Here is a 23,942-nt window from a genome sequence, read left to right as displayed (position 1 = left end):
CTGAGGGAAGAGAGGGCACCCCCGGGCGCCAGGGTGCATTGTGGGAAGGAGGCGGCAGCGTCCCGGGCGGGCGGGAGGTGCACCAGCGGCGGCGGCGGCGGTAAATCCTCCCGGCCACTCACAGCACTGTGGAGCCGAGTCCCCAGCTCGGCCTCGGACCGCGGCGCCCCTCCTGCCCCTCGCGGCTTCTCGCCCGCCCGCCCCTCCCCCCGGCGCGCCGGCCCTGCCGAGCCGGCAGGCCGGCCTGGCTCCCCTCCCCAGCCCCGACGGGCGGGCGGGTTGCCCTGAGGAGGCGGGGAGGGGAGCGCTGGGCCGGCCCGCGGGCGGGCTACAATGCCGAACTTTTGCGCTGCCCCCAACTGCACGCGGAAGAGCACGCAGTCGGACCTGGCCTTCTTCAGGTTCCCGCGGGATCCGGCCAGGTAAGGTGCAGGCGCGGAGCCGGCAGTCCCGGCCCACCTCCGCGGTGCGCGCTGCCAGCCGCCCTCCCCGGGCAGGCTCCGGGCTAAGAACGGTGTGTGTTGGCGGATGGGCTGTGGGGGGCACACTCGTGGACCCCGGCCTCAGACGGGGGTGGAGAACGGGCCGCGCGCACTGGGCGGGCGGGCGCCCGGGGACTTCGGAGCACGTGCGCCGATGAGGGTGCGGCGCCTAGGACACCACCCGAAATAAGAGGTAATTGGGGCGGCGGGCAGGCAGGGTAAGGTGGGTTCTCGCCCTGGTTAGCTTGCTGTGTGACTTCGGGCAAGTCGCTTTCTTCTCTGGGGTTTAGTTTCCTGAGCTGTCAAAAGAGGGACTTGGAGTTTTTGGTTGTGGTCACCGGGGCCCTTTCCTCTTCTACTCCCTTCTCCCCACTCCCCCCGCCCCCGAGACATTTTCTTTTTAGAGTCCGGCCACCTTCTTTGATCTCAAGTTAAGTCACAGTTACTCTCTCCTTCGGAGTTGTTCATGGATCAAATTCTGGCTGTGACCGTTACTCATTATCTCACTTGGTTATTGTGGGGATAACGGGGAGTGGTGGTGGTGGGGAGTACGTGTGAAGGCACAGGAATTGGTATTGAAACCTCTTCTTTGATGTAACTTACGTTCTCTGACTAATATTTAGAGTGAAAGCGTAGGGACTGTGTTTGAAAGGCTGAGGATTGTTCCTTGGCCTCTCGTTTTCATTCATTCATTTCAAATCAACATCCCCTGTATGTGTTAGGTGCTGCAAATCCAGAGGTGAACGAAGCAGTGTTGCTGCCTGCAGAAAGCTCACAGTCCATCAAAGAGACAGATACAAGCAGGCGGTTATAATAAAACATGATATTTATTAGTTCCGCAGATGTTTACTGAAGGCCTACTATGTGCTAGCCAGGCATTGTTTTGAGCACTGGGAGTATACAGACTAACAGTTCAAAGTCCCTGCTCTCATGGAGTTTACATTCCACTGGGAGGGAAATAGACAAGTAAATATACAGTGTGTCAGGTAGTGATAAATGTTATGGAAAAAAAGCACATGTTATGGGGGTAGGGGAATAGAAAATAGCAGGGGAGGCACAATTGTTATTTGAAACAGGGCGATCAGGAAGGGCCTCACTAAGGTGAATTTGAGCAAAGACCAGTGGTAGGTGAGGGGGCCAGCCATGGAGCTAGCTGGGGGAAGAGCATTCCCAGCTGTGGAAACAGTAAATATAAAGGCAGGGCATGCTTGTTAGGGGTACAAGCAGAAGTCCATGGACTGCTGTTTTAAGGAAGGAAGGAGGGAGGGAAGGGATGAGGAGGGAGGGAGGGAGAGAGAGAGAGAGAGAGAGAGAGAGAGTGTGTGTGTGTGTGTGTGTGTGTGTGTGTGTCAGGGGCAAATTGTGTAGGACATTGTAGGTCATGGAAAAAACTGGTCATTTATTCTGAGTGAGATAGGAAGTCATCAAAGGGTATAGAGTAGGGAGACACTTTAAACAGGACCACTGGCTGCTGGTTAAATAGATTGTAGGGAAGCAAAGGTGAGATCAGGAAGACTAGTTAAAGGCAACTGCAATAATTCAGGTAATAATAAAAGAGGAGGTGGTAAGTTGCATTTGAGATGTGTTTTGAAGGTGAAGCCAACAGGATTTTTGAATGGTTTAGATGAAGGTTGTAAGAGAAAAAGAGAAATCAAGAATGACTAAGATTTTGAATCTTAGCTTGCAGAGCTGTAGGAAGATGGGGAGGACCAGGTTTGGTGGAGAAATACTAAGAACTGGGTTTGGGACATGTGAAGTTTGAGAGGCCTGCTAGACATCCAAGAATAGATGCCTTCATACCGTGTCCAAAAATGAACTCAAAATGGCCCATATTTAGATCAATGGCCTAAATATTTAAGAGGTAAAACCATAAAAAGAGACACAAGTCTGGGATTTAGAGACTCCCAAACTGAAGGTTGTAAATACCAGTGTTCTCAGTTTATAGAGGGTATTTAAAGCCGTGGTACCAGGTACTTAATGCAGAGTAAATCTGTGGATTAAGCCCTAGGGAGTTCCTAGGGAGAAAAGCTAGGAACTAGCTCTGGAGAGAGGAATGGCTTTTGGGTTCCATGGGAGCAGAGAAGAGTCTTCGCCTGACTGGGCTTTATCCCCGTACACATTATCTTCAGCTTACTCAAATTTTAGCCCAAGGCCATTCTTGGCAGTATATTTCCTTGCCTAATGAGCGCACCACTAGTCAGTTCTGGAACACGGGGCATTTGTGTCCAAACGTAATGAATGCTGTTTTCATTGCACTCCTTAACGGGAAGTATGGCCTATAGGGGCTTACAGTCTCGGATTGGGAAGTTTTTAGATCTAGTACAATATCCCTTAAAATGCTGGAATTCCCTCAATAGTAGCGGCTTTTTAACCTTTTTCTGGGTCACTGTTCTCTTTGAGAATCTCATATAAGGATTCTTACTTGAGAAAAAACATAGACACACACTTTTGCATTCCACTGTTAGGGGCCCTGTGCATTCCTGACAGGTGGGTTTTTGCTAATAATCTCCAGTGATGGTTCTCTGCTCTGTGAGAGGACACATGAGGATTCTGGATAGCTTTGGCTGTTCTTTCTTCCTTGTTTTGAGTGGAAATATGCCTTTCTATAATTTATGCTTTGGAAGTCCTAGTTTTGTCCCCAGTGTCACCCTGAGCAAATCTGTGCCCTTTTCTATGCAAATTCTTTGAGTATTTCAAGACCAAATTATGAACTTGTCTTAACTTTTTAAAACGTCTTCATGGAGATATAATTCACATATCATACTGTTCACCCATTTAAAGAGTACAATAGTTTTTGGTGTATTACATTATTTTTTACAATTTTGGTAAAATATATATGACATAAAATTTGCCATTTTAACCATTTTTAAGTTTATGAATCAGTGGCATTAGATTCACAATGTTGTGGAACCATCACCATTATATATTTCCAAAGCTATTTCATTACCCCAAGCAAAAACCCTGTAACCATTAAGCAATAAATTGCCCCCACCTCTTCTAATCGACTTTCAGTCTTCATGAATTTGTTCTAGGTATTTCATATAAGTAGAATGATACAATAATTGTCCTTTTATGTCTGGCTTATTTTACTTAACGTAGTATCTTCAAAGTCTTAACTTTTTATCCAAACCAAATCTCCTCATACTCTAGGATTTCAAATTCTACTGTATTTGACAGTGTTTTCCACCATGCCCAGAGTTAATTATAATAAAGAAGTAGTTTGCAGAGGTGTTTATTGAGTTAATAACAATATTTTTAGGGTTATTAGTTATAACCAGTTTTTTTTCTGTAAATGGGTTGTAGGGAAGGTTGGTAAAGGGTGAGATTGCTAACCCATCTATTCTTCAAAAGTTAACATTTTTTTACTAACAATAAAGATAAATATATTTAATGCTATTAATAGTACATTTCCCATTCATCATATTTATAAATTCCATGCACACTTTTAGAAACACTATTTAGAAGTAATTTTTTTTTTTTTAAGATTTTATTGGGGAAGGGGAACAGGACTTTATTGGGGAACAGTGTGTACTTCCAGGACTTTTTTCCAAGTCAAGTTGTTGTCCTTTCAGTCTTAGTTGTGGAGGGCGCAGCTCAGCTCCAGGTCCAGTTGCCGTTGCTAGTTGCAGGGGGCACAGCCCACCATCCCTTGTGGGAGTCAAACCGGCAACCTTGTGTTTTAGAGGATGCGCTCCAACCAACTGAGCCATCCGGGAGCTCAGCGGCAGCTCAGTGCCGTGTTCAATCTTAGTTGCAGGGGGCGGAGCCCACCATCCCTTGCCGGACTCAGGGAATTGAACTGCCAACCTTGTGGTTGAGAGCCCACTGGCCCATGTGGGAATCGAACCGGCAGCCTTCGTAGTTAGGAGCATGGAGCTCTAACCGCCTGAGCCACCGGGCCGGCCTTTAGAAGTAATTTAAAATTCAAGAATGTAATTAATAAAGGGCACAACATGGAATTTCAGACCATAATAGCTCTTATTAGTTTAGAAAAAGTGGCATTAATATGTCCTTTCTTTCTTCCCTCCCCTCCCCATTTTCTCTCCCTCTTTTCTTTCCTTTTGTTATAAAATAATAGAATCAACTCACATTAGGGGAGTGACAGGGAGGTCATAGATTACCTAAAATTTAAGTAAAAAGAAAAAAAATAAACCTGCCTAAACTTTGATTGCTCCAGAATGGCTTGAGGAATGCCAAGGCTTGGCTGGAATCTGGGGGCAGTTCACAGTGGCTCATCCCCAGACCTGGTGAGAACTTACAAGTAGATCTAATGAATTGCTCCTGTTAGAGAGAGTTGGGCAATTGAAGCCCTCTTCTTCCTCCTCAGGCAGTTAGTACTAACTCACCCCTGAAGTGGTGAGGTCTTTCAAGATTCTTTTAGTAATTTAATCAAAGGTAATTGAAAGTTGATGTACTCTCCCCTGTAAAATGTAAAACATTGATTTTCTGGGCACTCATGAGGGTCCCCAAAACCCTTTCAAGGAATCCACAGGTAAAAAGTATTTTTAGAATAACACTGGCATTATTTGCCTTTTTCATGCTCATTCTCTTAGGAGCATACAGTGGAGTTTTTCAGATGCTACATAATGTTTAACATAATTTCTCTGATAAGTTGTATGTTGTGTTTTCTAAAATTTTCTAAGCATTATTATTCAGATGCAGGTGTTTGATAGACATTTTCTCAGAAATGAATGAAATAAGCCTGCTATTTCAAGGAAAACAACTGACATTCAAGCATTTAAACAAAAATTATAATTTTGGAAAATTTATATGCACAACCTTAAATTTGACAGCTCTCTAATACTTAAAGACTTTTCTGATGAGATCAGTGGTGATATTGATAAATGTGACTTTCAAATATATTGTATAGTGAAATGTGTTGCCATTCAGATGGTCTGCATAAGTCACTGAACTAGTATTTTCCAAATTGATCAATTCATGATTTTACAAAGACATGCATGGATAAAAGCTCTATTCAAAGTGCAAGATAGACCAGGGACTTTAATGTAACCACTAGAGTGTGAAAAAGCTCCTTGGTCTGGTTTCACACATTGCAACTAGTCTGTAAAAAAGTACCACTTCTGGAGTTTTCTGTAGTATCAAAGAAGAACATACCGAATTATGTAGGAAAAGGAGGAATATTTTAATAACCTTTTAAAACTGCATGTCAGTGTGAGGCCAGATTTTCTTAATATACTTCAACCAAAACAACATATGGCAACAGATTAAATATAAAAGCAGATCTGAGAATCAAACTGTCTTTTATTAAGCTAGACGTTAAAGAGATTTGCCATTTTTGTCACTAAACATTTTCACTAAAAGTTTTTTGGGAAATATAGTTATTTTTCATTAAAATGTTACCTATGTTAACCTGTAATGGAATTGCTACTTTTAGAATTAATTAAAAAAAAATTTTTTTTCAGTTTTAATTTCTATAATAAGTGCTGATAGCTAATATCCACATAAACAAAAGCCCTTTAGGTCCTCAGTAATTTCAGAATGTAAAGGGGTCCTGAGACTATGAAGTTTGGGAATTGCTTCTATAAAATAAGATCATACTTTCATGTCATCTCATTTAATCCTCCAAACAATGCTGTGAGCTGTAATAATAATATTTCTTATAGAATACTTAACATTCTACCGTGTATGCCAGGCACTATTCTATGTGTTTTTTTGTACATTATATCATATAACACTTGCAGTAAATTTTGAGATTGTCGTTGCTTTCAGATGACCAATGCAGGCATAGAAAGGTTAGCTGATTTGTTCAAGGTCTCACAGGAATATCTAAAACCCCAAGAGGAGGATTAAATGGGTAATATTATCTGAACTTATTTGACCATTAAACCTCCTTTTTTTAATAAATGGAACACTTTTTTGACTAATGTTCCTTAGAACATGTTTTTGGAAATGCTGCATAGTATTAGGAGACCATTGAAGGAAAAAGTTGAAAACAAAACTTAAAAAGGAGTGGTCGATGACGGTTGAATAGTATTTATTGAAAGGGTGATTAAGATGAGGATAGAAAGTGACCATTGGATTTGGCAGGATGGAAGTCATGAGTAATCTTGAGCAGTTTCAGGGGAAAAGGGATAAAGCAGTAGCCTGTTTGGAATTGATTGATGAGAGATAAGAAAGTGGATACAGTGAAAATGGACTCTAGCTAGTTTTACTACGGAGAGGATCAGGGTTAAGGAAGTTTTTAAGATGGCAGACCATGTTTATACTGATCGTAATAATATGGTAGGATAAATATAGGATGTTGAGAGACCGTCTAGAGAGGTAGAGGAGAGTCTTACCTACCTGGGTGTGTGTATACATTCACACACACACACACACACACACACACACACACACCCCCGAATCAGGAAAGGTTTTCCTCAAGAAATGGCATTTAGGCTAGGCTCTGATGGCTGATCTTTGCATATGCTTTCCTGTGCAAAAGAAGTACAAAAGCAACAAGAAGAGGGAACTAAGATGAATCAAGCATGGGGAACAGCCCTAGGATAGAAATGAGTGCAGTGCATTCATGAAACTGAAGTAAGGCATGTGAGGGGCCAGAGAATGGAAAGGTGGCGCGACAAGGTGGAAAGGCAGACAAGGTCCAGGTTTTGCAGGGTCTTCTCAGCCCTGAGGAATTGGGTCTTTATCCTAAGAGTAATGAGAAGCCACAAAGGATCATAAGCAGGAAAAGACATTCTGACATTGGCTTTTTAAAATATTTACTGTGCAGCAACGAGAAGGGGTTAGAGAAAGACAAAAGACCACTTTGGAAGAAGATGGATTTGGGGAATCATTCTACTTTGCTAAGAGAAAAGGCTGCAGAGTCTGGAGTACAGGGCACAGAACAGTGACAGGGAGAGCTAGGAAAGGGGGGACATTGGTTAAGAAAAAATTGAGAGATGATTGTGTGTGTGTGTGTGTGTGTGTGTGTGTACTTATATAAGCATGTTAGTGTATCTACATATAAGTATATAAATGTATATATATCTATGAGCATAAAAACATATATACTTGTTCATATGTATACATATATTTTACATACATATATTTACGAACATATGTGGGGGTGCCAAAAAATGTATACATATGACTTGTAGTCATCTTTTGTTATTGGTATATATTGAGTATTACAATTTTAAAACAGTTTTTTTCCTTTCTCAAAATTTGTATACATTTTTTTGGTACCCTGTGTACACGAGGTCTGACAATTAAGTTTGTGAACTTGTTGCAATGATATTGCTAACTTTTTTTTGATATCAGAGGGATTATTCATTATGAATTTGTATCAACTGGACAAACAGTTAACCAAGTTTACTATTTGGAAGTGCTGAAAAGGTTGCATGAAAAAATTAGACAAAAACGACCTGAACTTTTCACCAACAATTCATGGCTCTTGCATCACGACGGCACCAGATCACACAGCACTGTCTGTGAGGGAGTTTTTAGCCAGTAAACAAATCACTGTATTGGAACACACTCTCTACTCTACCTGATCTGGCCCCCAGAGACTTCTTTCTATACGTGAAGATAAAGGAAATATTGAAAGGAAGACATTTTGATGACATTCAGGACATCAAGGGTAATACAATGACAGCTCTGATGGCCATTCCAGAAAAAGAGTTCCAAAATTGCTTTGAAGGGTGGACTAGGCACTGGCGTTGGTGCATAGCTTCCCAAGGGGAGTACTTCGAAGGTGACCGTAGTGATATTCAGGAATGAGGTATGTGGCACTTTTTCTAGGATGAGCTTGCGAACTTAATTGTCTGACCTCATATACATGCTCATAAGTATATGTATGTATGTAAAAAAGACTTATTATGGTCATATATAATTTTCATAACTTTATTGATATAAAACATATACACACACATATATATGTGTACACACACACACACACACACACACACACAGAGGGTGCCAAAAAATGTATACACATTTTAAGAAAGGAAAAAACTGTGTTGAAGTTGTAATACTCAGTATATACCAATAACAAAAGATGAATACAGTAATGTGTGTACATTTTTTTTTGGCACCACCAGTATATATACAGAAGATTAAATTATAAGTGTATGGCTTGTTGGATTTTCAGAGTGACATGTCCATGAGAATTTTTCCGAGGTAAAAAGAGAGAGACGGGCGGCCAGTTGGCTCAGTTGGTTACAGCACAATGCTCATAACACTAGGGTTGCCGGTTCGATCCCTACATGGGCCAGTGTGGGCTGTGCCCTTCACAATTAGATTGAAACAACTGCTTGACTTGGAGCTGTTGGGTACTAGAAAAACACACTTAAAATAAATAAAAAGTTTAAAAAAAATTAAAAAAAAAAGGAGAGAGAATATTACTAATATCCCAAACTCCCTCTTCCCAGTGGTAGCCACTGTCTGACTTCACACAGATAGTTTTTTATTGAGAATGAGAAGAGTCATGGGGAAGCTGTTTTTTCGATAATGACATACATAGAGAAAAGTACAAAAATGGTACTTTAGAGCTTGATGAATTTTTACAAAATGAACATACTTGTAAGTGTAATTAATTTAGCTCTTGGTATTAGAAAGCTGTTTCAACTTTGTTCAGAGATAATACATGCTATAGTATCTATGTGGAAGGTCTCCAGAGATCTGAGAATTAAAAAACAAATTTAACTCTAACAGTATGGCAAATTATTTTATAGTGCGACAGTTTTTATACTAAATATTTGGATATTGAAACATGAAATGCTTATAATCATATTGCACAACTATGTAAATATATGATTAAAATCCAGACACCTTAGGCATTATTACTATGTGTAGTAATACTTTTTGGCCGAATGAAATGCTGTACACCTTAGGTGTGGTTTTAGTTTAGGTTAGATAGTCAACATTTCACTATGGTTTCACATACTGAGAATGGAGGGAATTAACTGTTGGGGTGTGTGTGGGGGAGGGGTGAAGTATAATGTTAAGACAGGGAAATATACTATGATAGGATTATAAAATGAAGGTTTTCAGATTTGTGACACAGTTTATTCACGGCAGAACCTTTATTCTTAGGAACTTGAGGAATGAAAGAAAGATCTAGTTGCACCTTTAGCAAATTAACATTTTTGTGCCTTCATTTCTTAATCTGCACAAAGGGGATAATAATCATACCCCCTTTGGAAAGGACTCAGAACAGTGTCTGACTCATAACTGCTTAGTAAGTATTATTACTATTATTATTATTTGTTTTTCTGCAGATGTGTAAGCACCAAGAGAGTATGGACCTTGTCTTGTTCACTGTCTTCAATACCTTCTGTATACTAGATTGTGTGGACACAACCCCTGCGTTCATGAAGCTTGCAATCTAGTTTGTACATATCACTGTAAATAATAAATCATATTCATACCGTGTTGCCCCGAAAATAAGACCTAGCCGGACAGTCAGCTCTAATCCATCATTTGGAGCAAAAAGTAATATAAGACCTGGTATTATATTACATTATATTATATTATACCTGGTTTAAAATAATACCCAGTATTATATTATATTATATTATATTATATCATATCATATCATATCATATCATATCATATCATATCTGGTATTTCATATTATATTGACCTGGTCTTATTTTACTATAATTAATTATATTAATTTTTGCTCCAAAAGTCGCATTGGAGCTGATTGTCCGACTAGGTCTTATTTTCAGGGAGACATGGTAGTTGTGCAACTTTTTATTTATACTGCTGATGATTGAGTCCTTTCTGATACTAGGAGTCCTGGATGTTGAAAGACTCAGGTTTAAGTTCTAGTTTCGTTGCTGATTTTGTACATGACTCTGAGCAAGTTACTTCTTAATCTTGTCTGTAATTGAATGTACTAAATGATATCTAAGGTTTCTTCCAGCTCTCACTTTGTTATTAATCAACTTCACTAAATTATGTTACGTTCTGTGGGTAGAGGAGAGAGGGGATCAATGGTCCATAATATGTATTTGCCTTGAAACTGCTGAAATTTAAATGTTGAGCTCATATTCCAAAATAGTATTTTGGTTTGTTTTATAGATGCCAGAAGTGGGTGGAAAATTGTAGGAGAGCAGACTTAGAAGATAAAACACCTGATCAACTAAATAAACATTATCGATTATGTGCCAAACACTTTGAGACATCTATGATCTGTAGAACTGTAAGTAATAGGAGGGTTTGGTTTCTCTCTCTCTCTCTCTCTCTCTCTCTCTCTCTCTCTCTCTCTCTCTCTCTCTCTCTCTCTCTCTCTCTCAGTAACTGATTGGAAATGTAAATCTATTGTTGGAGGGTATCCTTACATTCCACTTTTTTTTTTTTTAAAGACAAAAACAAATTTAATTTGGAGCTGAATCGTATGTATTTTGTTCTTAGAAACCTGTTGGTTCTTTTTACCCCCTCCCCCATTTCTGATGCCCCATTCCTACTCACCATAGGTAGCCACTTTTAAACTTCTTGTGTAGCCTTCAGAAAATTTTAGATTGTTAATAAAAGTGTATGTTTAAGGTAAAGTTGGCATTTTTATTTGGAGCAGATTCTCTAGAGCTTTTTTATGAGTGAAATCTTCATCAAGGAATGGAGCTCTTTGTCTTCATGTTTTTGTTTTTATAAGAACCAATCATTAATTTTTATGTGCTAAATATAACAGGAAGCAAATCATACAATTAATATAAAAAAAAGTAAAAAAGAAAAAATTTCCATCAATAATTGCAATTTCATATCAAGACCTGAATCTCTCTTACTAACAGTCTTAATACTGTTAACTGTGTGAATTTGGCCAAGTCAAATTCCCCTCTTGAGACCCAATTTCTAATGAGATTAGACTAGATAATTCCTGACGTCTAAGATTTTTAACCCTCTGTGATTCTGTTATTACTGTGATTCATAAAAGGTACAAATAGGGCAGATTTGATTGAAATGGAGCAGACTTGAAACACTAAAAACTATAGGAGGACAGTTTAGTTAAACAAATAATATATTCGTGTTTAGGTATAACTGATATCATCCCAGATATTGGGATAGACATAAACTTGATTTGAAGGTACACTATATATTGTTATGCAGCAATTTATTTTGATATTTTTTTCAGATACATTTTGCAGAGGCATCAGAAAACTAAAGAATGATTGGGTTATTTTATTTCTCAAAATTAATTGAAGCAGATACTTGTGAAGTCATTGGGAGGTGAGCCAATTCCGGTTCAACAGTTTAATCACGAATATTTGAGGGATAATTTTGCCTTGCTTTTGTTAAGAGGGTAATAATGACCAACCAAAATAAGAGATTTCATATGTTAAAAGGCAAACTACTTTTATGTTTTTGACATTAAGTAAAAATATCCCAAATTATTATTTTAAATACACAATCCATATACATTTTTATGTTTTTATTTTAGTGATAAATATAGTCTCAATTAGATAATTCCAACAAAATTAATGTAAGAAATTTAAAATATAGTTCATTTTCATATTTTTGTTTAGTCAGAGCATAGAACAGAAAGATGAGCTATTTTCATTTTTTAAATTTCCACATGATTCTTCAGTCTTGAATAAATTAATGCAAATGTGAGAAGATGGTTTTCTATACATGTAGAAGATAATTGCTATTAAAAGCTGGATTAAGCGTGGCTGGTTAGCTCAGTTGGTTAGAGCATTGTGCTGATAACACCAAGGTTGCCGGTTCATTCCCTGTGTGGGCCACTGTGAGCTGTGCCCTCCTTAAAAATAAAATTAAGTAAATAAATTAAATAAATAAAAGCTGGATTACCCGATATCTATATACAAATGTTTAAGAATTTTTATTTCATTAGTTTGGCATTTAAGATCTCATCAGTAAACATTTGTGGCTAGTTCTAAAGCCAAATACTATCTTTAATGCTAAAGGAAGATCATTGCTTTATGCTCAAAACTTAATCAAGCAGTTAAAATTTAAATCTGGTACTGAGTTTAAATTATGCACAGGAATTGAATATAGCCCGTTTTGGCATGTGTACTTATAAAAAGTTGCATGTTTGTCATTCATGTATTATGTTTTTTGGTCTGTAATATTTTTGCTTTATAGCAAATTAATTTGATTTGAATTTTAAAATTAATTAGAATGTTTTATCCCTCCTCTTCTTATTTAATAATTGGTAGGATATCGCGAGTTGACTGTGTATGTGTATATGTTTGCTTCTGAGGTGTTTGCTAAGCGGGAAAGATGAGACGCTTTGGGTATTCTGTAGGTTTTGCTTCCTTCAATGGTTGTGTCCCTAATCAATCCCTGATTCAAACTCCCAGGTAGACTCAGGATAATTGGCCCAGCATTAGAAGCTGGGTGTCATTAAGGTAGATTTACTTCTTTGTGTTTTCTGTGAGGTATGGGATTGAACTAGAAAATAATGCATCTGAATAGAAATTCTTCCCAAATGTGTTTAACAACTCTTTGGATAAAACCTAGGATGGTGTGTGTCCTTTAGTTATATAGAGTTGACCCTTGAACAACACGGAGGTTAGGGGTACTGACAGTCCCCCGCAGTTGAAAAATCTATGTGTAATTTTGATTCCCCAAAAACTTGACTACTAATAGACTGTTGTTGACTGGAATCCTTATCAATAACATAAATAGTTGATTAACACATATTTTGTATATGATATGTATTATGTGTTCTTACAATAACATAAGCTACAGAAAAGAAAATATTATTAAGAAAATCATAAGGAAGAGGACATACATTTATAGTATTTATTAAAAAAATTCATATAAGTGTACCGGTGCAGTTCAGTCTTGTGTTGTTCAAGGGTCAGCTGTATTCCTTCACATCTTCCTAACTTTCCTTCCCTGGGTGAAAAAATATAGAAGTTGTTATTTTTGTCTGGCATGTGATTTGAACATGCTTTAATAGTCAGCTTTGAAATAATCGCTGCTCCCGAGAACACTTTTTAAAATGAAGTGTGTTTTGTCTTTATCGGTGCAAATTCGGGAAGAAATTAAAGGCACTGTTTCTTTGAATGAGCTGGGGGGCAATGTAGTAGCAGCAGTTATTCATCTGTTACTCTACCTCCTACTAAACTTCTTGTCTCTACCTGACCTCCTTTTGGGCTGGCTGTGGAAGACTCATCAGCTTTTAGCCAGGTTGGAATGGGTTAACAGGAATTAGGATAGAGCATGACAATCATCCTTCAATGATCAGAACATTAGAATTAGAAGGGGCTTTAGAAATACCTAGTTCAATGTTTGCAAAAGTGTGATTATGTATATCACTTATGGTATGAGTGATTTCAGGTGGCACATGTATCAATTTTTATTGTAGAGTTTTTGTAATATGTCTTAAAAATATAACTAGCCCTTCAAACCATTATTGTATAGCTTTTATTGCTTAAGACAATGTCAATTTAAAAAACGAGTGGATTGTGTAAAACTACAGACGGTATAACTGAAATGGCAAGCATTATTAAGATCATTAGTATGTGGACAGTTTCATTTCGGGGAAATGTAGATCTAGTTCAATACCTGAATTTTATTCAGAAGAGGAAACTGAGGTCCAAAAAGGGAAAGTATTTGGCCAGGGTCTTGTAATAAGTCACTGGTAGAGTTTGGACTTGTTTCTAGGTCTCTGGGACCTAATCCAATATTGTTACTGTGCCTTGATGTTCCTCAGTAACAGCAGTAGAGTGGAGTGCACAGCAGATGACGGAGGAAAGAATTATTATAGAACATACCAGAGGATAGATTATTTGAGAGACATTTGTGCTTGTTGTAGATTTGGTGAGCTAATGGAAGGGCAGAATAAAGTAGCTGGAAGGGTGAATTAGAAATATATACGCACGATACTTTATTTCTTATGCCTATCATCAATTCATTTCCTCAGTTTATAATAGTAGGATTGCGAAAAGGGCAAATGCAAAAAGAGTTAGAAATAAGAAGCTGATCTAGACTGATATCAATTCTTCACGTCTCTCTTTACACTTTAGAGCTGGAGTTGAAGGAGTACTGGGGAAATCATTAACATAGAATTTTATTTATGTGTGATACATTTTTAAGGACTGTCTCTGAATTAACACTCTTTTCTTTTTTTTCAGAGTCCTTATAGGACAGTTCTTCGAGATAATGCAATACCAACAATATTTGATCTTACCAGTCATTTGAACAATCCACATAGTAGACACAGAAAACGAATAAAAGAATTGGTATGTAATGTGCTTTCAGCTTTCCCTCCCCCGATAACACTGTGAAATCAAGTGTAGATGCATCCATGTTAAAATGGAACCAGGTTACTCTCTATTGCACAGATAGCATGTGGGAAACGAGTGCTATGATTGTTGAAGTAGCCGAGATGTAAGATGATTCGTTTGTTTTAGTCTTTAAATTGGAAACATCTCCTTCAAATGTAGCGAGTCGGTGCTCATTGACTTGGGCCAAAGTGTGCTGTTCATTCCCTTCCTGGGAAGAATTTAAAAAAACCCGAAAAACTACCTTTTCTTTTGTAGTAAGGAAAGTAGACCTGAGGTATATTTCCAGAACTCAGCACAAATGGATACAGAAAGGGAAGGTATAAAAGTTAAGACATGAATGGTTTTACTTACAGATAAGGACTATCACTATTAAGTACTGACGGGCTTTAGAAGAAGCTTTTAAATCTCCATCTATGGCATCATTTATGCATGTTTTTATATTCCTTTGATACCCTTTAGTTATGATTGAAACCTACTCGCTTTTTGTTGAGCTTGGGTGAACAAAATTAAATTACTCAGACTCCTCAGTCCATGGCTTTCTAGTGTCTTTGCCTCCCTCAAGGCCCTTATTTTGTTTATTATTTTTCCTTCTTCCACTATTACCATTCCCATTCCTCCCCTCCCTGTTGGTATCCGTGGTAGTGTATTTAATGTACGTCATTTCAATCTATCTACTCTGTGGTTTTTTTAAGATAACATCTAATTTTCCTAGTTTTGTTCTATGTTTACTTTTCATATTTAGATCTTTAATCCATTTGGAGTTTGCATGTATAGTGTCTATTAGAGATCTAATTTTATTTTTCTTCTTATAGAGAACCAGTTTGCCCAACATGGTCTGTTAATCCATCTTTTCCTCCACTGGTATAACATGGCACCTCTGTCATATCTCAAGTTTACATATGTACAGGGCAGTTTCTGGGAACTCCTGTTCTGTTCTGTTGGAATATTTGTTTGTTCACAGCTATATCACACTATTTTTATTACCATGGCTTTTTAATATACCTTACTTTTAGATAAGGTGATTTCTTAACTCTTCTCTTTCATAATTGTGATCCCAGCCATAATAAATAAATAAATGGCTATCAAGTAACAGTAATCATTGACAAAACTAAATACTACTTCTTTGAAAAGAATTAAAATACTTTTAGGAATTCAGAAAGTCAAAAATTAGAAAAAATTTCAGGGATTTTGTTGCAGTTCTTTAAAAGAGAACCTGTACATTCTTCCTTGGATTCCACTTTCTTATTATGGTTTTTGTTGGTACAGATTATGTATTGTGGATGAGATTGTTTCCATCAATTTTGAAGACCCTTTTTTGTTAATCTTAATAGTCTACTGAGTTTTCTATGTAGTTGATTATATCATCTACAAATCAGGTCAATCTACAAATAAGGACAGATTTGCCTCTTCTTCCACTTCTTATAATTTTAATTTTTTCTGTTGCCTGTTTTGTTGTGTAGTCAGGGTCCCTACTACTTTGTTGAATAGTCCCAGTAATGTCACAGCTAGTCCACTTGCTTTGTTCCATTAAGTATGATGTTTGCTGCTGGTATTGTTAAGATAGTTTTTAATCAAGCTAAAGATTAAATTTCCTTCATTCCCTCCTAGTACTCATTCCGTGTTTTTGTCTTAACTTGTTGAGCTTATTAAATGCTTTCATTGCATCTATTAAGTAGAAAAAGTTCACAAGTTTTTTCCATTCTTTAATGTAATGAAAAATACTGATGGATTTTCTGATGTTGAACCATCTTTACATTCCCATGATGAACCCTAATTGATTGCACTGTATCTCTTTATTTTTATACACAATTGGATTCAGTTGGTCAATAATTTCTTTAGGATTTTGCATTTATAATTACAAGTGTTGGCCTGTCCATAATTTTCTTTTCATGCACTCTTTTTATCCAGTTATGATATCAAGGTTCTGTTAGCCTTATAAAAGGAGTTGGACGGCTTTCCTTTTTTTTCTTTCTCTCAATTTTGCTAGAAAAACTTAAATGAGGTAGATATTATCTGCTCTGGAAAGTTAGATTGAACTTGTTAAAACCGTCAGAGGGCTTGGGGTGGGTGAGAAAATATTTTGATTGCCATTTCAATTTACTTGTTGTTCAATTTATTTATTTTCTCTTGTGTTTTTTGTTTCCAAAAGTTTATGAACTTTATCTAGGATTTTAGAATGCTTGCCTTTCTCTACTCCTAAAATTATTTAATAATCTTTTCAAAGAAATAATGGTTAGTTTTATCAATGATTGCTGTACTTGTGAGATATTTTATTGGTTTCTTCTTGAGTTGAAGGATTTACCTTTTGACCCTTTTTCTAGCTTCTTGAATGTTTAGCTTATGTTTATGTGTAGGCAAGGCTATACATGTCTCTCTTAAGTATGTTTTAGCTATATCACAATTTTAGATGTGTAGTGCTTTCATTGTTCAGCTATTAGTATTTTGTAATTTCCCATTTGTTTAACACAGGATTATTTTTGTTTTTAGTTTCCAGACATGCGTTTATTTTTTAAAACCATTTTGTATTTTTTATTTCAAATGTTATTAAGTAATACATAGAGAATACATATAGTCTATGTGATGTTGATTCTTTCTAGTTTTTTTGCATCCATTATTGCTATTGAAATCTGATGCCAACCTGATTGTTGTTCATTTTTAGGTGACCTGTTTTTTTCTCCCTCCAAACCTTTAGTATTTTTTCTTTATATTTGACATTTCCGATTTGGCTAAACTGTATCTACATGTGAAGTTTTTTTCTTATCCAGACTTAACATTTTTAAGTTCTAAGGAATCCTCAGTTCTTATTTATTTCTTCATTCATTTTCTCTCCTCTATGTATTTGTTTCCCTGGGACTTCTCATAGATGAGTGCTGACACGAGACAACAGTTCTCTGCAGCAGCTTTCTTCTTAGTAATATGTACCAGGGTGGGTCAGCCATTTCCCACCCATTCTGGGGCTGTCATTTTCATATACTCTGCTCCCCAGGGAACCTCAATACCTATAGCAGGCATGCTTCCAGATCTGCTATCGGTGTAACTCGCAGCCCATGGGCTAAGGAGGGGCTGCTTCAGATTGGCTGGCCTGCTGACCTATTCTTGTTATCAGTGTCATGTCCCACACGGTCTAGCAGGTACCCTGCTGTCTCGATCTATCACGGGTACTGCTGCTTCCCTGCCCCAGAGTACTAATGGGGCAGACTGGGATCTAAGCATTGTAGTGGGTTAGAGGGAGAGAAGAGGACACAACTGGAAAATTCTCTAACCCTGTGTGTGCTGCTTGGCCCTCTATGCTGTATGCATTCATTTCTCTTCCTACTGGCACTGTGTCACTTTCTGCTTCCCAGGGATTTCTCAGAACCTTTGTGTTAGATTCTGGAATCCAGCAACTCCCTCTTACATGGCATCCCCCCTGGGTTAGATTGGGGTGGGAGGTCTGATTTGTGTCCCCTTGGATTTGATCCCAAGTGCCATGGTATATTCTTGCCTTGTATTACTAGTAAACACAACACAAAGTTATGATGATTTAGGTATAAACTAAGTTAAATGATAGTCTTTCCCCTCTAATATTTTATTACAAACTTGGAGTCAGCAAATTATTTTTCTGGTTTTCCTGTCATCTATATTCCTCATAAAGAATGTATGCTCTGGAGAGAATTAAATTTGACTCCAAATATGTTTTTCACTTGTGAAGCTACATAATATACTAGAATTCAGTGTTCCTAAAGATTTTTTTTTCTTGTCATTAGAGTGAAGATGAAATCAGGACTCTGAAACAGAAAAAAAGTAAGTGATAGTGTTAATGACTCAACTTCTGAATGCCTTTTAAAAAGGCCTTGACCTGGTAAGGACAAATAAGTATGTTTTATGTCCGAAACCTACTGTGAGAATGATGTAAGAGAGTGGTGGTCATTGTCCTGTGGTCTCGAATTGTCTGTGAGACTAAAATTCAGTTTGTCTTTGAGTGCCACTGTGCCATACGCTTCATTCTCTCTCCACTGGGTGCTCTCAATGTGGCAGGGGTGGCAGACACACAGTGTCCCAGTTTAGGGAAGGAAAGGCACCAAAAAGGGCAGAAGCAGAATCTCTGTCCCCCCAGTATGTGGTGTATAATCATTTCTTGGTAAACATTTAAGGAACAAATGCTGTGGAGACACTTAGCCTTGTAGGGGTAGGAGTCACAGTAGCCTTTGTGCAGGTTCTGATGCCCGAGCTGTGTCACCAGAGGGTAAGGACGGGAAGTTATTTGTGTTCGTATCAGTTACTACTGTTCCTCCTCCTCCGTCTCCTCCTGCTACTGTTATTATTAACGTGACTTTTTATCATGTGCCAAGACATGATTCTAAGTACCTTACTTATATTAGTTCGTTTAAATCTCAAACTAGCCCTGAAGTGAGTGCTATTATTTTCCACCTTTTGTAGATGAGGAGATGTAGACTCAGGCTAAGAAAGGAGGGAAGGGTATCAGAAGTGGAGTGGCTTGATACAGGGTGCCAAATTTAGGGACCTGCACTTACTTTCTTATTGGAGCTTCTAATAATCCATAATGGTTAGAAAATGAACCCAGAGGGGACCTCAGGGGCCAGGACTTACAGGGTTGTATGTATGACGGTGGTCAGGGCCTTAGTTTTCCCACCCAAATGTGAAGAGATTAGGCTGAGATTTCTAATATTCTATTGTTAGCCCTAAAACTTGCATGAATATGCTTTATATTGGTTTGTATAACTGTCTCATCTCCCATATAAAACTATAGATTAATGGTTTGATAGAAACAGCATCAGCATGGACCTTGCATCCAGACAAGATTGGGTTTGAATTTCACCTCCATCTTTCTAACTGCATCTGCGACCCTGGGCAGTCAGTTGTCAGATGGGGTTGATAACACCTGCCTGTAGAGTAGTACGTATAGAATGTCAACACAGTGCCTCATAAACAGTAGTTCTCTTCCTCTTCCTTTCTCTGAGGGCACGGACTCTCTCTTATTACTCTGTATTCGTGATGTGCCTTGTTTAGTTTTTAAGAAATTGTTTCACTGCTATAACAGCATTTACATGTAGGATTAAAACCTATCTGTTCACAGTGTGTGTTTCTCCCCCACTAGAGTGTGTCTTATTTTAATCTCTGTTGTAGTCTATTGTCCAGGAGGTGCCCGGTGAATGCTGAATGGATGAGTTTGTGAATTTTAAATATTTAACTAATCAAGAATATAAAATTTTTTGTTTGTATGGTTCCTCATGAACCTGTTTTATAAAATTAATTCTTTATTTTCCAGTTGACGAAACTTCTGAACAGGAACAAAAACATAAAGAAATAAATAACAGCAATGCCCAGAACCCCAGTGCAGAAGAAGGGGGTGAAGAACAGGACGAAGACATTTTACCTTTAACCCTTGAAGAGAAGGAAAACAAAGAATACTTAAAATCTTTATTTGAAATTTTGATTCTTATGGGAAAACAAAACATACCTCTGGATGGACATGAAGCTGATGAAATCCCAGAAGGTCTCTTTACTCCTGATAACTTTCAAGCACTGCTGGAGTGCCGGATAAATTCTGGTGAAGAGGTTCTGAGAAAGCGCTTTGAGACAACAGCAGTCAACACACTGTTCTGTTCAAAAACGCAGCAGAAACAGATGCTGGAGATCTGTGAGAGCTGCATTCGGGAAGAAACCCTCCGGGAAGTAAGAGACTCTCATTTCTTCTCCATTATCACTGACGATGTAGTGGATATAGCAGGGGAAGAGCACCTGCCCGTGTTGGTGAGGTTTGTTGATGAATCTCATAACCTGAGAGAGGAATTTGTGGGCTTCTTGCCTTACGAAGGTGATGCCGAAATTTTGGCTATGAAATTTCATACTATGATAACTGAGAAGTGGGGCTTAAACATGGAGTATTGTCGCGGCCAGGCTTACATTGTGTCCAGTGGATTTTCTTCCAAAATGAAAGTTGTTGCTTCTAGACTTTTAGAGAAATATCCCCAAGCTATCTACACACTCTGCTCTTCCTGTGCCTTAAATATGTGGTTGGCAAAATCTGTGCCTGTTACGGGAGTGTCTGTTGCATTAGGAACAATTGAGGAAGTTTGTTCTTTTTTCCATCGATCACCACAACTGCTTTTAGAGCTTGACAGTGTAATTTCTGTCCTGTTTCAGAACAATGAAGAAAGGGGTAAAGAACTAAAGGAAATTTGCCATTCTCAGTGGACAGGCAGGCATGATGCTTTTGAAATTTTAGTGGACCTCCTACAAGCACTTGTTTTATGTTTAGATGGTATAAATAGTGACACAAATATTAGATGGAATAACTGTATAGCTGGCCGAGCATTTGTGCTCTGTAGTGCAGTAACAGATTTTGATTTCATCGTTACCATTGTTGTTCTTAAAAATGTTCTATCTTTTACAAGAGCCTTTGGGAAAAATCTCCAGGGGCAAACGTCTGATGTCTTCTTTGCAGCCAGTAGCCTGACTGCAGTGCTGCATTCACTAAATGAAGTGATGGAAAATATTGAAGTGTATCACGAGTTTTGGTTTGAGGAAGCCACCAATTTAGCAGCCAAACTTGATATTCAAATGAAGCTCCCGGGGAAATTCCGCAGAGCTCAGCAAGGTGACCTGGAAGCTCAGCCGACGTCTGAGAGTTACTATAAAGAAGCTCTAAGTGTTCCAACAGTGGAACACATCATTCAGGAGCTGAAAGATATATTCTCAGAACAGCACCTCAAAGCTCTTAAATGCTTATCTCTGGTACCTTCTGTTATGGGGCAGCTCAAATTCAATACATCGGAGGAGCACCACGCTGACATGTACAGAAGTGACTTACCCAATCCTGACACGCTCTCGGCTGAGCTGCATTGTTGGAGAATCAAGTGGAAACACAGAGGGAAAGATATAGAGCTTCCCTCCACCATTTATGAAGCCCTCCACTTGCCAGACATCAAGTTTTTTCCTAATGTTTATGCATTGCTGAAGGTCCTATGTATTCTTCCTGTGATGAAGGTAGAGAACGAACGCTATGAAAATGGGCGGAAGCGTCTCAAAGCATACCTGAGGAACACTTTGACAGGCCAGAGGTCGAGTAACTTAGCCTTGCTTCACATAAATTTCGATATAAAACATGATCTAGATTTAATGGTGGATACATATATCAAACTCTATACAACTAAGTCACAGCTTCCTACTGATAATTCAGAAACCATCCAGAATACCTGAGAGACTTTAAAAATATTCTTTTTGTTATTTTTGATATTTAAAAATATCTAAGAAATTTGAAAATATCTTATAGAGAAGCTGTAAGGTGTGCGTAGGTCACTTAACCACTGAATATCTTGACCTATAGGCCTCCCATTGAGTACATTAGCCATTGATAATTTGCCTGTTTAAATGGCCCCTGTTTGAAATCTTATGCTTTGGAGAACTACTGTTCTTCCAGAAGATAGCACTGAAAGTGCCGTGTTACACTTCTGCGTGATCTCTGCTGATGGCACTTTGGAACTGTTGTAGTTAAGTCAGTGTAGACATAACATTTATTATCACTGTGGATCCAGTTGTCGGGTATTAAATTATCAGTTCTTTGAAGAAGTAAATTTTGAGGAGGTGTGGGAGGAAGGAATGCATTTTATAAAATGTTACAATGAAGCTCACAATTAACCTTTGAATAGCAGTTTTTAATATGCAGTTAAAACTCTGCAATGGACAGTTAAGCGAATTACCAGTGAAACGTGAACTTGCCAAACAGGGTTTTGGTTTATGGAAGAGCCTGCCATTGTTGTTCCACATCTGGTTGTTACTGTTTACATTCCTTCGTTGAGCCTTGATCTTCATAAGCTTTTTAGCTGGTATATGTTGAACACTTCTGTTTTCATGGTCAAGACAGGATCAGAGGCCATGGAGGCTGACAACTGACTTGTCTGTTTTAGTCTGTCTTTTTCCATGACTATAACAACTGCCTCGTCTTGGTTTATAAGAAAAACCTGGAAAACCTACAAAACTGTGTTTTGTGGTTTATCTAGGAATAATACAGAAAAATATTGCTGTTATTTTTGGTGAAGAAAATCAATTTTGTATAGTTTATTTCAACCTAAATAAAATGTGAATTTTGTTTAAAGTTCAGGTACATTATTTTTGGTGGGGACAAAACAGATTCTTTGGTAAAACCTCTTCAAAAATATCACCTTCATAACTGAAGGTAAGTTCTTATTTATTTATTTATATAATTTTTGGTATGTGGTTCACTACATGGGATATATAAAAAGACGTTTTAATTAAGAAATTATTAAATGTAAGCTTTATCCAACTTATTTTTTTATATTATATATTGTATGGCCCATGATATAAAATGTCAAGATTTGTGTAATTGTTGCTGGCTAAAATGTAAATGAATGAATATAATTGCTGAGATGTCACTGAATTATTTTATTGGGATAAGTTAGTGTTATTTGAGTTTCAGCAAACAGAATGGCGCATATTTGTGGAGTGCTGGGTCTTAATGATAGCTGGCAGTGCGTTTCCCTGTCGTAGACGAGCCCGGCAGATATGTCAAATCAGGACACATTACCCACGCAGGTTATAAAAAAGATACCAGAGTTTATCTTACAGCCACATCTCTGAAAGGTGTATCCGTCCATGGCAGAAAGAGCGGATCAGCTTCATGACGGCAGGATGACAATGAAGGAGACACACAGCTGGCCTTTGAATACGTGCCTCCAGTTCTTAAGACACTTGGCAGATTATTTCACCTGACAGTGTTTCCTAAACTATAAAACCACACATAATGGTTGTGCTATGAAGGTTAGATAGTTTATCATCAGTTAGCCATTACTGCTTAACAACATCTCAAAACTTAGTGGGATTAAAAAATCAGTTTATCGTTTCTCAGTTTCGTAGCTTGGTTGAGTGATTCTTTTCTTAAGTCTTCTCTTGATTCTCTGCATTCAGCCGGCACATTGACTGGGGATTGGGTGGAACAGCTGGGCTTCTCCATGTTGTCTTTTATCGTGAGCTTATGGCATGGTGGTCTCGGAGTACCGAGAAGGCACAGCCACTAGTGTCAAAGCCTGGGCTCAAGAACTGACAGAACATCACTTGCACCACATTCTTTTGGTCAAAGCAAGTCATGAAGCTGGCCCGGATTCAAGGCATGAGGAAACACTCCTCATATTGATGGAAGAAGCTGCAAAATATGGCCCCATTTTCAGTCTACCAAAATAATGTATCCAAAAAATCCATGCAAGAAGCACTGACTAACCTTTTGAGGTACCCATCCTTT

The 23,942-nt window shown here is 38.2% G+C and overlaps 1 protein-coding gene across 1 annotated transcript; it reads left to right on the top strand.

Moving 5' to 3' along the window:
- Positions 1–116: 116 nt before the first annotated feature.
- On the top strand, positions 117–23,036 carry THAP12 (THAP domain containing 12). Its single transcript, XM_033121431.1, has 5 exons — positions 117–422; positions 10,512–10,632; positions 14,531–14,638; positions 18,430–18,466; positions 19,953–23,036. Exons 1-5 carry the CDS (start codon positions 334–336, stop codon positions 21,884–21,886), a joined length of 2,289 nt encoding a protein of 762 aa, XP_032977322.1. The 5' UTR covers positions 117–333; the 3' UTR covers positions 21,887–23,036.
- Positions 23,037–23,942: the final 906 nt, after the last annotated feature.

Source organism: Rhinolophus ferrumequinum, chromosome 11 (assembly GCF_004115265.2).
Source record: "Rhinolophus ferrumequinum isolate MPI-CBG mRhiFer1 chromosome 11, mRhiFer1_v1.p, whole genome shotgun sequence".
In the NCBI taxonomy this organism is placed as follows: domain Eukaryota; kingdom Metazoa; phylum Chordata; class Mammalia; order Chiroptera; family Rhinolophidae; genus Rhinolophus; species Rhinolophus ferrumequinum.
Note: the sequence above shows the minus strand (reverse complement) of the source record. Positions and strands in the feature narration are given on the sequence as shown.